At 49.5% G+C, this 15,000-nt stretch overlaps 1 protein-coding gene across 1 annotated transcript in view; it reads left to right on the plus strand.

Moving 5' to 3' along the window:
* Positions 1 to 544: 544 nt before the first annotated feature.
* cald1a (caldesmon 1a) overlaps positions 545 to 15,000 on the plus strand; it is a gene marked incomplete at its 5' end in the record, with an annotated part of 18,778 nt that continues 4,322 nt past the window's right edge. Inside the window, 12 exons of the mRNA XM_083691896.1 lie at positions 545 to 675; positions 2,680 to 3,127; positions 3,216 to 3,260; positions 3,367 to 3,426; positions 5,076 to 5,191; positions 6,041 to 6,314; positions 7,694 to 7,831; positions 9,818 to 9,861; positions 10,378 to 10,453; positions 11,035 to 11,172; positions 11,405 to 11,494; positions 13,392 to 13,460. Of these exons, the coding sequence (XP_083548022.1) occupies positions 545 to 675; positions 2,680 to 3,127; positions 3,216 to 3,260; positions 3,367 to 3,426; positions 5,076 to 5,191; positions 6,041 to 6,314; positions 7,694 to 7,831; positions 9,818 to 9,861; positions 10,378 to 10,453; positions 11,035 to 11,172; positions 11,405 to 11,494; positions 13,392 to 13,460 (1,629 nt within the window). The remainder of the gene's footprint in view (positions 676 to 2,679; positions 3,128 to 3,215; positions 3,261 to 3,366; positions 3,427 to 5,075; positions 5,192 to 6,040; positions 6,315 to 7,693; positions 7,832 to 9,817; positions 9,862 to 10,377; positions 10,454 to 11,034; positions 11,173 to 11,404; positions 11,495 to 13,391; positions 13,461 to 15,000) is intronic.

Raw genomic sequence — 15,000 nt, forward strand, 5'->3', positions numbered from 1 at the left:
GCGCGCATGCACACGCACTCACAACACACACACATACGTACACACAAAGAGATACTTCACACACACGCACTCAAGCACGCGCGCGCACACACACACACACACACACACACATAGGGCTGACATGATGATGTCACTGTCCCCCAGGTTTTCCTTGGGCGTTAGCGGAGTCCTGTGTTCAATTATGACAACATTCCTCACCCAGTTCACCCCAGCAGGAGAGCCTGCTGTTCGCAAGCTGTAAAATCTCACATAAAACCAGCCACTCTAACATTCTCACATCACAGCACAGGCTTCAATTAACATGCAACACATTCCGCCAAATGACCTCCGATGTGATGTTGGCTCAGCTGGTGACATTGAAGATGTGAGCAATGGACACGGGGACAATAGGAGATATGATGTTAGCTTAGCCAGTGGCTAACACTGACAATGGAGATATGATGTGAGCTTAGCCAGTGGCTAACAATGACAATGGATATGTGATGTGAGCTTAACCTCTCTCTCTCTCTCTCTCTCTCTCTCTCTCTCTCTCTCTCCCTCTAGGATGGCCTTTCAGAGGAATGACGAGGATGAGGAGGAGGCAGCTCGCGAACGCCGCCGTAGGGCTCGTCAGGAGAGGATGCGTGGCAAGGAGGGAGAGGAACCAGAGAGCGTAGTGATGACCAACAGCCACAGGTACACAGACACACACACACACACACACACACACACACACACACACACACACACACACACACACACACACACACACACACACAGAGCTGTGTGTGTGTGTTACCCTGCTCCACAAGAGAAATACACAGAGTCAGGAGTAAATACAGGAATAAATACACCCCTAGGAGTCAATGAAGTCCAGTAAAGCTCCAAGGTTCCTGGATTGTCAGTCTCTGTCCTCCATAGAACACACTCTCAATGGAATGGCTGAGATGTGGCCCCGATCAGTCATAAATAGCCCCACGCCCTCATATCAGTCTCGGATGAGGTCAGAAGAATGGAAGTGGACACACACACACATACACACACACACACACACACACACACACACACACAGACAGAGACATACGCGCGCGCACACATCCACACACACACACACACTCGCACACACATACACGTGCACGTGCACGTATGCACACTCACACACACACACACAAACACACACAGACATACATGTGCACATGCACACACGTACACACACACACACACACACACGTACACACCCGCACACACGCGCACGCACACACAAACACTCAGACGGACACACAGACACACACACACAAGCAGTAGGCCGCTCTGACATCCAGTCCACAACAGCAGCATTGTAGTGCGAGTGTTTCCTCTCTATGAGGTCACCGGCGTTTCCTGCGGTTATTGAACAAGCCCCAGATTGTACTCCGACCTGCGATCAGACGCGGCTCCGCCATTGTCGATTGTGCCGACCCGGCGTTAACATTTGCCAGACGGTTGGGTCAGCATGTATTACCCTCCGGAGGTATGTGTGAGGCGGTGAGATGCAGACCCACGTGTGAAACGCATGTCAGTCATTATGCTGGTCGGGCACACGGAGGCGAGGGGCGGACACTGAGAGAGATACAGCGAGGAGCGACTCTAGAACCGCTGTAGAACCGCTGTAGAACCGCGTCTGTAGAACCGCGTCTTAGAAGACTAACCTCAAAGATTCCTCCGTTGAACCGTGGGAGACAGTATCCAATGAGGTAGTGTAAATTGATACGAATGTGTCTGTTTTGGCATCGAGCGGTGTTGACTGTGTTCTGGTTCATCTGCTCTGTTTCAAAGTAAGCCCGTATTGATTGATGTTGATGTGGTACCCTTTCTCTCTCAGTGGGGACCAGAGATGGTAATACCGTGTCCTCTCTTTCTCTCTCTCTCTCTCTCTCTCTCTCTCTCTCTCTCCCTCTCTCTCTCTCTCTCTCTCTCTCTCTCTCTCTCTCTCTGTCTCTCTCTCTCTCTCTGTCTCTCTCTCTTTCTCTCTGTCTCTCTTTTTCTTTCTCTTTGTCTCTCTCTCTCTCTGTCTCTCTCTCTCTCTCTCTCTCTCTCTCTCTCTCCCTCTCTCTCTCTCTCTCTCTTCTCTGTCTCTCTCTCTCTCTCTCTCTCTTAGTGTTTGCAGTGTTGACTGTGTTGTGGTGACATTTTTCACAGTGTTGCGGTGTCCCCTCTCTCTCCCTAGTGGACGATGTTCACCGTGTGATGTTGACTGTGGTGACAGTATTGATCCTCTGCTGTATTCACAGAGGGTTTGGTGGTTCGTTACCTCTTCAATCGTTGTTGTGTCGCCTCCCCGCTCTGCCCATATGAGCCGTGAGAAGAAACTCTAATTCAAAATCCAAAGATTCCCCCAGATTCCTGGACGGCAAAGACAGTTGATCGCATTCGAAATAGGCCTCCTCTCTCTCTCTTCCTCTCTCCCTCTCTCTCTCTCTCTTCCTCTCTCTCTCTCTCTCAGTGTGACAGTTGACAGCCTCATCTCTCTCTCTCTCTCTCTCTCTCTCTCTCCCTCCGGTGTGAGTGTTGACAGATGTATGTGTGTATCCTCTCTCTCCCTCCATGTTGAAGGGACAACCTAATTGCATAGGTGTATGACACGTCTGCCTCTCTCCCTCAGCGTTGCCCAGACAACCTAATGATATAGGTGTCTGTCTCTCTCCCCCTTCCCTCCCACAGTGTGACAGAGACTGTGTCCGTCTCCGGCTCCGCCGCGCGAGGAGAGGAGGACGACATGATGGACCGCATGGCCAAGAGAGAGGAGCGTCGGCAGCGCCGCCTGAAGGAAGCCCTGGACAGGCAGAGGGACCTGGACCCCGCCGTCGCCGACGGCAACGACGGCCACCACGCCGTCGCCAGGGAGAACAGCCCGGAAGACGACAGGCCGGCCGCCGGCCGCAGGGGCCGTTACCACGACAACGAGGAGGAGGAGGAGGAAGAGGAGCAGGAGAGGAAGCCCGCGGCGGCGGGTTACAGCCGAAAGGGGGAGAAGGAGGAGGAGGAGAGGGAGGAAGAGGAGGAGGAGGAGGAGGCGGCCCCAGCGGTGAAGGAGGTGGAGCAGGAAGAGGAGGAGGAGAAAGAGGAGGTGGTGGAGGAGAAACCCAGGAGGTCCTACATGAGAGAACAGGTCAGTGTCGGTTATGGACTTCCCTTTCTTGTATTCCTGGGTTTCTTTTTCAACAAATAATGTTAAAATGCACCTTATTTATCCATAGGAATCCATTGAGGAAAAAACTAACATGTCATACATGCAAAATGAGGTATGGTTACTGATTCATTGATTGCATTCACAGTCACACTAATCACCAGACTCTTGATTGTTGACCTGATTTGACAGAACATGTCACTCCAATCCCTTCTCCTTAGGAACATGTCGGAGAAGAGAAAGCAGTGATTTCAAATGATGTAGAAATCCCAGATCATGAGGTAGAGAAATCCAGAGCCAATCCAGAGGTTGAGAGAGAGGTTGGAGAAGATTCTGCGAAGTCAGCGTCAGATGAGGAAGATGAGGAAGAGGGAGATGAGGAGGAAGATAATGAGGCAGAGGTAGAAGGCGGTGAGGCAGAGGTAGAGGAAGACAGGTCTCTAGAACAACAGTTAGATGAGTGCAAACCTGCATTAGCCCAAAAAGACGTGATAGAGAAGAGAACCCTATTGAACACAGACCCAGAAGAAGACTATGAGATATCTGAGGTACTCCACCCAGAGAACGGCCTGGACGCGGTAAGAGTTTCAGCACAGTAGAAGTGTTCCAGGCACGGATTGACAAACGTTCCTGGATGACGGCAATGTCTGGTGGTCATTCTTCCAAAAATCCTGCTTAACAACTCTCTCTCTCTCTCTCTCAAAAAAAAAAGAAAAAAAAAGAAATCACTCTCAATCTCAACAAACGAACCCCCCTAGAAGAGTAAATGAATACTTGGCCAGACATTGACGTTATCCAGACGCCCCGTGTGGTCACAGAGTGCGGTCGCCACCGACAGTTATAAGAGCCCGTCTTATAAGGTGTGGTCACGGTCGTGTGGTGGACTCTAATAAGGTTTTAATGCCATGCTCCACAGAGTGGTTAGAGAGCAGGTCACGTTACGGTTACGGTCACGGTCACTGTGTTCTTCTGCATGTCTGTCTCAGGACTAACTAAAGGTGATAGCACTTCACATTACACAGACTTTCCTCCATGGTAACCAAAGTGGTAATGACTTAGCATCATTTCCTTACGGGTTTTTTTTTTTTATTGTATTTTTTCACATGCTCTTTAAACCTTAACCTGTCATTATTCAAGTGGGACCAATTCATGTGTACCAAGTATGTACGTTCCACGTTAAATGCTCGGTTTGTTAACTATAACAAACCATAACTAGAAGTTAACTGTATGTATTTAAATCATATTGAACCAGGAACAGGATACAGCATGTAGGCTGCAGATAAGTACAGGCGGTTTCAGTCATGGAACATACTACTTACCACTTGACAATTCTATTTTCAAAGTCGAAGAAAGTGAGTGAAAAATAATAGCTTAGTGCGCAAATTGTTAGTAGTGGATAACTGCATGTACTTACGGTCCTCTCCTCTGACAAGGTAATCATATAGGCCGGTCCATGGATCCCTGGTGTAGAGTCTGTAATGTAAAGAGTGGTCCAGAGGGTTGTTGTGTGGTGTGGCTGTGGTAGAGAATCTCTGCTCAGCCCCCCCCCCCCATCACCCCCACAACCTTCACATACATACATACACACACGCACACACACACACACACACACACACACACACAAACTCTCACACACACACTCTTTTTCTCTCTCTCTTTCTCTCAGACTCACACACACAAACATACTCTCTTTCTCTCTCTCTTTCTCTCAGACACACACACGCACACACACACACACACACACACTCTCTCTCTCACCCCCTTGCTTTCCTCTCAGTCACAGTGTGGAGTCACTGCTCTGAATGGTTTGATGATGTCACACAGCAGCAGCCCCCACCCTTGCATTCCTTCACCCCCACCCCCACCCCTCCGTCACCCCAACCCCCACTTCCGACCCCCAGGCGCTCAGTGATTGGTTCTCTGTCTACAGGTGAATGAGAGAGGCGGGGCCAGAGACGAGGGGGAGTGGCAGAGGAAGCAGAATGGGGGCGTGTACGAGGAGAGTCCTCCTCCGAAGCAGCACAGGAAACCAGAGAGGACCCTGAGGTAGGAGCCACGCCCCCAATCCCAAACCAGCGTAGCCCCTAGGCCACTAGGCCTTAGCCCCTACCTCCAATTCTCTATCCCCCCTTTGCACTTGTGCAGATCTGATCGGATCAGGATTGGAACGGTACCCCCCCCCCCCCCCCCACCCCCACACTGAACGTCTGTCAAAAGAAATGACTCAGGTTTCTGTACGGATCCACACTCGTGTTATTTTATCTTTCACCCTCGAGATAAAAAAAATGTCTGAATTTGCTTATGCAGGGGCGTCCTTATGCTGTTACCGGAATAGCATTAGTCATGATTCAGAATTCAAGACACAGAAGGGTATGTGTGGGGGGGGGGAGAGAGAGAGAGGGGGGGGGGAGAGAGAGAGAGGGGGGGGGGGAGGGGTGGGGATCACCTAAGGCGTCTGTAGAATAATTGAAATGCGTAGCACACAAACACACTGTTGTTCAGCATGCAGGTTTCTAGAGCAGAACTGCTGTATTTGACACGGGTCACCTAATCCCAACTCCCCAGGGGGAGGCTCTGGAGTGAAACCTCACACTCGCTGTTACCTTAGACGTGAACATGCTGTTTGTGTGTGTGTGTGTGTGTGTGTGTGTGTGTGTGTGTGTGTGTGTGTGTGTGTGCATATGTGTGTATGTTTGTGTGTGTGTGTGTGTGTGTGTGTGTGTGTGTGTGTGTGTGTGTGTGTGTGTGTGTGTGTGCATGCTTTGCGTGCGTGTGTGGTGTGTCTGCGTGCGTCTGTGTGTGTGTGGTGTGTCTGCGTGCGTCTGTGTGTGTGTGGTGTGGTGTGTGTGTGTGTGTGTGTGTGTGTGTGTGTGTGTGTGTGTGTGTGTGTGTCAGTCGTGGCAGCAGTGTGCGTTCGCCCGAAGCGGTGGCGGCAGCGGAGGAGCAGGATGACGCGGCGCGTCTGGAGGCGGAGCGGAAGCTGGAGGAGCTGAAGCGTCGCCGTGACGATGCCGAGAGCGAGGAGTTTGAGAGGATGAGGCAGAAGCAGCAGGAGGCCGAGGTGGAGCTGGAGGAGCTGAAGAGGAAGAGGGAGGAGAGGAGGAAGGTGCTGGAGGAAGAGGAGAGGCAGAAGAAACAGGAGGATGCCGAGAGGAAGGCTAGAGAGGAGGTAGGGCCTGAAAACACAGACGGACAGACGGAGAGAGAGAGAGAGAGAGAGAGAGAATGATACCTGATTCTCTGCCCCTCCCCTTCTGCTCATATTTAACCTCTCTCTCTCCCTCTGCCTCTTCCCCTTTCCACTGTGTCTCTCTGTCTCAGTCTCTTTCTCCCTTCCTCCCTCTCCCTCTCTCTCTCTCTCTCTTTCTTTATCTCCCTCTCTCTCTCCTCCCCCCCTCCCTCTCCTCCCCTCTGTGCTCACCCCAGGACAGTGAGGTTGATTTAGTCCTAACACCTGTTAAGAGATAGCGCCCATATGTCACAGACCCGCCAGCCCCTTCCATGACATTATCATAATATACCGCCTCCTTATCACTCCACCCCCCCCATTTGAATCCCCTTTGTAGCTCTCATGTACGCCATCATTCATCCCCCTTTCGTTATGACATCACACTTATCATACCGCTCCGCAGCTATCTGTCTTCTGATACGCGGCCCCTATTTGTCAGTTCACGTTCGCACTCGACTTGACACTTCGCAAGTGGGCCGGACGGAACTAAGTACTTAGTGCCAACACCTTTTATATTCCACTCCTTGGAGTTGCTTACTTCAGTACAAAGTCCCAGTACTGCCAAAACGCTATGCTACGCTACGCTACGCTACGCTATGCTAGCGCTCTATAACCTATCCAGATAGGGCAGTTAGCGAGCTGTAGCGCTGCTGTAGGTTTTGACCGCAGCTGTGCCATGTTGTCCTCCCCCGTTCCCTCCGTTGTGATGTAAATTAGCTCCTAGCTTCATAATTAAAAGATGGGGGGAGCAGGAACAGACTAATTAGAGGGAACACGGCTGGCTCCTTCGCCAAGTGTGCCCGGGGTTGGATGAGAGACAGCTTTGCGGCGGGTAGGGGGAGCACAGGGGTACACAGAGGCCTGGATGTAGACCTGAGGTGATGTGATCGTGATTACTTCACAATCGTCTGGAATAATCACAAACAATGTATTGACAACATTAGCTTACAATTACAGGAAAGAAACAACCGTCACCTGACCCGACATTTGCGTTACCAATTTCCAATCAACCCAAAGGCCTACAAGTGACGTATATTCCATCTTTACCGTAAAACTAAGAGTAAACAGTCATATACATTCAAAATCTTACCAAATACCATATACATTCAAAATCACAAAAGAATAACTATAGAATAACTAAAGAATAATATTCTTAAGGGCATGATTATGCATATTAATATCAATATCAAAATGGCTACGACAGCTGGCCAGGGAGAAGTAGGTCAGAGGTGAACCTGGAGCGGGATTCCCTCAGTGCCTGTGTGTGTGTGTGTGTGTGTGTGTACAGTAACTGACCCTGAACTCTGTCTCTTCCCCAGGAGGAGAAGAGGAGGATGAAGGAGGAGATAGAGAGAAGGAGAGCGGAGGCAGCGGAGAAGAGACAGAAGGTGGAGGATGTGGTGGACGGAGAGGCCAAGCCTTTCAAGTGTGTCAGCCCCCGCGGATCCTCCCTGAAGGTCAGCCCAGACACCTCTCCTACCTTTCACAGTTCACCTTTGACCTCTCTCTGGGATGGTGTGTGTGTCAGGGGTGAGACTGAGAAGGATCGGGCAAGAGACGGCATGAATTTGTTCTTGAAAGGTTCTTTAGGAAGTCATAACGGAGTGGGAGCCAAAGGATATTCATGGCAACCTTCTGTTCCTCATCCTAGCTGTCAGAAGACCTTTCCCCAGGAACCCTACAGTACTCACAGTGTTCCTGCTGACTGGGCTGTGTTGTGTTGTCTTCTGTGTGGGATTCTCAGTGGTCTGTCTTTTCTCTGCATACAAGCACTAAAACTTCACTGCTTATCACAAACGCCACTGCTTATCACCATAAAGATAATATTGTAATGGAAAATAAGTGTGTTTAATCAACTTGCGTGTATAAATGGTCCGATGTTGCTGGATTAAAACGGCCACGCGTTTGAATGGCCAGAGGGACTTTGTGAGAGTGGAGAAAATCGAATTACAGTAAGTTAGCGGTAATGTCCATCTGGCCTCGCTAACATACCCTGAGATGGTCTGCATGAGGGGGGTGGAGGGGGGGTGGAGGGGCGGGGTTTCCTCTAATAGTTTTTGAGGTTTTCTGATTCGATTTAGGGTAAATCTTGTTTGTGGTCACTTAGTCAATGTTAACAGTCTCCTCCTCATCCTGTTCCTCCCCGCAGATTTACTTTGTCGTCATGTTTACCGTAGGTACAGTACCACGGCGTATGCATGCACACGTATGCCGCCATGTTACCTCAAACATGGTCGTGAAGTCATACTCCCTCAACTCCAGTTTTGTGTGTGTGTGTGTGTGTGTGTGTGTGTGTGTGTGTGTGTGTGTGTGTGGGTGGGTGTGGGTGTGGGTGTGGGTGTGTAATTGGCATTGCTGTTGTGCGGTGATGTGGGGTGTGTAGTGTTGTGGTACTTTAGTGAGGTACAGTATTAATGAGGTAGTACTCCAGTATTTGTTTTCATAACTGTAGGCAGCGTGTGGTGTGCCTCCATCTTGCATGCTGTGTCTTCTTCAGCCCATATCAAGATACTGTACTACTTAGTGTGATAAAAATCACATGAACGGACGTAGTTCTATCCACTACCACCACTTTCCCAGAATCTGGATCTGCAACCGCAGTCAACACTGTTACTGTTGGTCAGATAAAGAAGTCCCCCCCTTCAGAAGTACCCTGACTCTGTGGAGGCAGCAGGACCATCGGGTTAACAGGATTACTGTAGCCACGTTCTTCGGTGGAACGCAGCTTTTCAAAAAAAAAAAAAAACGCAGCGCAACACTGCTGCAGAGCAGGCTTGAGAAAGGGGAATTTCCTGTTCGGGGGTATTTTAGGAACTCCCACATTCAGTAGCGGAGAGGGGAGAACAGAGGGAGGAGGGTTCCTTTCTCCAAGAGAGAGAGAGAGATAGAGAAGGGACGGGGGGGGGGCTTCTTTTTTTTCGATCTCTGCAGCTGAAGAATGCTCGCCCCCCCCCCCCCCCCCCCCCCACCTCACCTCACCCCCCACACACACACACACACACACACACTTGCCCCCCTCTTAGCCTCTGTTGTTGTGTATCATAAACAGTGGTTGGAGGTTCCCACAGCAGCAGGGGTGGAGAGGGCCTGAAAGAGGCCCCAGCGTTGCTGCTGCTGCTGCTTTTCCTGGCTGCGTGAGAGACTGTTCCACACCGAGAGAACAGAACAGAACAGAACACTCACTCACATTGTGTCTGGCTGAGCCGGGGGAGAAGCCCCCGTCTAAACAAGGATGTGATGAGTGTGGTAGAAAAGGGAGAGAGGGATGGAGAGGTAGAATGGGGGGGTGGGGGGGGTGGAGGATGGGAGGCGGTGCTGTTAGGATGGGAGACGCTGAGAGTGCTGCGTGTGCGTGTGTGTGTGTGTGTGTGTGTGTGTGTGTGTGTGTGTGTGTGTGTGTGTCTATGACCAATGCACTAAGCTTTTCTGATCTCTCCTTCCAGATTGGTGAAAGGGCAGAGTTCCTGAACAAGTCCGCACAGAAAAGGTGAACACTCGTCTCCATTGATAATTTTTTTTTTTTAAAAACACAGATCTTCTCTGAAGCCATTCCAGACAAAAAAACACATCATTCAATGTTTGTTTGACCCAGACTGACATTCAAGGAATGAATATCTCCACAACCTTCCCATGCCCCCATAACACATCACATTCGACATGCGACATGACACATTTACAGTGCCAGTCAAAAGTTTGGACACACCTTCTCATTCAATGGTTTTTCTTTATTTTTATTATTTTCTACATTGTAGATTCATATTGAAGGCATCAAAACTATGAAGGAACACATATGGAATTATGTAGTAAACAAAAAAGTGTTAAACAAACCAGAATATGTTTTATATTTTAGATTCTTCAAAGTAGCCACCTTTTGCTTTGATGACAGCTTTGCACACTCTTGGCGAGGTGTGTCCAAACTTTTGACTGGTACTGTACATCAGAGATCAGTGAAGAAAACCGATGGCTAACTCTGTGTCGTGCTTTTTGTGCTTGTTGTGTGTAGCGCTGTGAAGACGTCTCACTCTCCCGTGGTCTCCAAGATCGACAACAGGCTGGAGCAGTACACCTCTGCTGTTCAGGTACAGACACCACATCTACGTCTACATGACCGGCATCTGTTACTATGACCTGCAACTGAAACCAAGAGTAAACCTATCACTCGAGGCAATAGCCAAAGAACAATCTAGAATCCGTCGTTATGCCTCGCCTTCAACCCCCGAGGACAACCTTCATGAGCAGAATACCGTACATCAGGAACTGGAATGAGACACGTCGTCTGTGTGACGTTTAAATAGCAGTAGCATGCGGGGAAATCCTTCCATCCAGAGAGGATGATGAAGATGCCAAAGCTATCCCCCCTATAGCGAACAACGTGACGCTAACGATGAGCTTAGAACATGTTTAGGATGTAGCAACCTTTCTGAAACCCACACGCTTGATGTCAGAATCGCAGTTAGAGCGTACGAAAAGCAATTGAGCAACAAGCGCAAAAGACATTTTCTCCTCTCTCTCTCTCTCTCTTCTCAATCAGCACCTGTCTTTCCCCCTGTTCCTTCCCTCCTGATCCTACAGTAACGTGCTGTCCTGTCCTGTCCTGTCCCGTCCTGTCCCCCCCCCCCCCCCCCCCTCCCCTGGTCTCTCTGTGTCTGTCTGTCTGTAGAACCGGGACGTGCGTTCCCCCCCGCGCTCCTCTGCGGTGGACCTGCCCATGGTCACGGACGGCATACGCAACATCAAGAGCATGTGGGAGAAGGGCAATGTGTTCGGCTCGTCCGGGGGTGGCGGGGGCACGTTCAAGGTGAGTGGGTGAGGGGGGGGGGGGGGGGGGGGGGGGGGTGGGGGTGGTTGGAAAAAGGGGTGTGGTGGTGGGAGTTGAGTTGGTGGGGAGATGACGATGACATCACCGCAAGGAAGTGCGGGGGTGGCTCGTTTCACTGCCACTTCCTGTTCAGCCCCGTTGTCGCCCAGGGTGACCAGGGTGTGTAGACCTCTGACCTTCTGTGTGTTCCCACCCTCCCCCCTCGGAACAGGAAGCAGCTGGGATGAAGATAGGCGTGGCGGGCCGCATCAACGACTGGCTGAATAAAACTCCTGAGAAAACGACAGGAGGCATGCCGGCGGTAGGTCATCACCGTGGCCATGCCAGTTACACGGAGAGTGTGTGTGTGCGTGCGTGTGCGTGTGCGCGTGCGCGCGTGTGTGTGTGTGTGTGTGCGTCCGTCCACAGTGGTCCTGCTGTGCTTGAGCTGTCACCTCTATCTGGCCTGTGTTTACACAGGTGATCCCGTCGAGATTAACAATCGCTTTTTCAACCTGTCCCAAAAGGCTCGCAAACACACACTTTTCGACCGAACGAAGCACGCAGCACAGTATCAGTGTCCACCTTTAGCGCTGGAGTGCAACCAGAGAGCTTTGGCTGTATACATAAAATGATAAGGGAAGTGGTTTCCATTTACAACGTCCCCCTAATAGTTTCATAAGCGCTGTGAGCTGCCACCTTCTGTTTATACACATATTAATAATCCCCTAATTATGGACTTGTGCACCGCTCCTGAGAGTGTGTGCTGTGTGGGGGAAGGTGTCTGGCACCACCTAGTGTACATGCGTCAGACGGAGTGGACGTTCCCTTCGGGTCATCGGCCCAAAGTCACGAAGAGAAACGCAATGTTGCTTTAATGCAGCTTTATCAGTTTACATGTGTGATATGAACACACACATCTCTGGTCTTGTCATGTACTGGTTTGATATAAAACGTGTGTGTTACGGGATCGCCATCGTGGATCATGGTGAGGTTATCACAAGGACAGAGAGACGTAGAACTAACCGCTGCAGATCTGTAGGGCCACATTCCAACATGTATGCACACCGTGCCTCCCTTCCTTTTACTCTCTGCGTTTTCAGGCCATAATTCACGTACACACACACACACACACACACACACACACACACTCACACGCACAGACACACACAGACACACACACACACGCACGCACGCACGCACACACACACACGCACAGAGACACACACACACACAGACACACACACAGGCACACACGCACACACACACACACACACACACACACACACAGTCTCAGGCCATATTTCACCTCAATCCCATGTTTATTTTAAGTCTTCTAGGCTTCTACCCAGGCATGTGTTCATATGGATGCTCACAGCGTGAGGGAAAGGAGATAAGAATGGAAAGTTGCATAGCACTGCCATAACCTGCGTAGGAGCCATAGATCATAGTGGCGTCGCACTTCCCAACTTGGCCACCGGAGGGCTGGTTGTTGCCATGGAGATGTAGTGTGGGAGAAGGAGTACAGAAGGTCAGGGAGCGTGTGTGGCAGATTTCACGGTAGTAACTTGATACCTGTCTTCTTTCATGTGTAGCCTCTGTAGCCTGTGCAGGTTATGTTGAAACCCCCCTTTGTTTTTTCACAGGCAATACGAATCATTGTCACTCATATTTGTTCGCATGAGGAGTTATTGTTGTGTAGTTATTGCTCTCCCCATCGTGACTTTGTTGTTACGATTTTGTTCTGATGATGGTGACTAACGTGCTTAATGAAGGTTATGGTTAGTCTGGAAGTCTGAAAATGACTGCAACAGCTCCATGTCTCCCCCTGGAGGTCAAAAGGTGTATTTTCTTCAAGCAGAGATGCCTGTCAAATACGTCAGATGTGAATATCTCTTTGTGATTGTTGTGTCCTTTATATGATGTGTTTAAAATCTGTCCTTTCTTTTCATCTTTACTAGCTGAGCACCTCTCTGCTTGGTAGTCTTCCTTGTCCTCCTTTCTTCCCCCTGGATCTCTCTGTCCTTCTCTGTTCTGCCCTTCTTCATCACCTCAGGTATTGTACAGTAGAATGTCCGGTTCTCAAACGTAATGAAGACGTTAGCCGGTGTGAACTATTGTGGAGTAGTTTATGGGTGCGACATTTCTCTCACTTTATTCTCTCTCTCTCTCTCTCTCTCTCTCTCTCTCTCTCTCTCTCTCTCTCTCTCTCTGTGCAGGACCTAAAACCAGGAGATGTCACCAACAAGAGGAGTCTATGGGAAAACAAAGGTGCTTCTCCTGCCAAGGTAATCCAGCCCAGATGCACACACACACACACACACACACACACACACACACACACCTTCTGAGGTTAGACCACAGCCTCAATACACACACACGGCCCGACCATGACCAATTTCATAAAGAATATACTTACGTAAAAAAAACATGCCAAACTCCCTCAGAAATGTCTGGAATGTTTTGAATCTCTCCACATGAAGCTGGATTTAGAATAGAATACAACAGATGGAAATTCCTCTTTGGCTTCACCTCAAAGACAATATGCATGTTGTACAATAGAAGTTAAAACAGCATTAAAAGTCACAGTAAGCCTTAAAGTACAGAAATAACATCAGATCGAGAACAGGAAGATTTCAGTATGTATATACTGTAAGTACCTTCCTATGTATTCATCAGTAGATTAGAGATCGTGTCATATACTGTGTATTCACATGGTGTCGAACTACAGTTAACTTCTACCTAAACTTCTGTGTTTGTTATGAGCCATACCACTGACCACTCAGTACCCCCACCACACACACACACACACACACACACACACACACACACACACACACACACACTGCACATGCACATGCACACGCACATACACATACACACACACACACGCACACACACACACACACACACACACACAGTCCCATACTGTGTATTCACATGATGTAAGACAGTACAGGTCTACCAAGGGAATGTGTGTTTTGAGAACCTGCACTGTAGAGACATAACGAGTGAATATCATATCATATGACGCACTGTCTGACAGCTGGGGAAATAACAATGGCTTGTTGCTTCTCTGTTTTTGTTTGAAGACCTCTTAGCTAGTTGACTTCACCATTAGATCTGGAAAGCCTGAAGAGGTAAAGATTCCCCCCCTCCCCCCCTCCCTTTGTCTCATCACTGATGTCACAACTTTTGCTTTTGTTGTTGGTAAAGCTATGCTCACCCTGGCTGCGGTTGAAAGTGCAATAAGCGGATTGCTTCTGCTAAGTAGTCACTCATATGGGCTCATTTATCAGGGTTTAGGAAATCTCTCTTTTTTGCGGGGGGAGGGGGGGGGAAGAGGGTTATTCTACTGTACATCAAGCGCTTTTCACAAAACGGCTGTTCCTCAGGGCTTGTCTTTCTTTCATGTGTAAGCTTTGACGCTGCTCCCACGCTTCAGCTGTGTGAGGGTTCATGTGGTAGGCTAGCCTGGCCCGGACCTTGTGTTTCTATTCGCCGTTCGGTAGGAACACAGCACTTGGCTAAGCAGAACGCAAAGATCATGTTCTTCATACTGCCCACCTGGTCCAGTTTCTAATCATAGGCTGTACGGGGGAGAACCTGTCAGTCATCTTCATATGTGGCCATGTGGTCCCAGAGCCTGACTCCTCCACCACACCGTGTGGCTTTACCAGAAGTGATATTTCACCGATAAATGACACAATAATGACCGTTTATTTGGCCCCCGGTGTAGCCCTGACAGGGCATGACCTAGTCTGTGGCTATGTTCCAACAGCCACACTAACATACCACATAGAATGAAGCAACGTATTTGCCATGCAT

The sequence above is a fragment of the Argentina silus genome (genome assembly GCF_951799395.1).
Source record: "Argentina silus genome assembly, chromosome: 20".
Classification (NCBI taxonomy): Eukaryota; Metazoa; Chordata; class Actinopteri; order Argentiniformes; family Argentinidae; genus Argentina; species Argentina silus.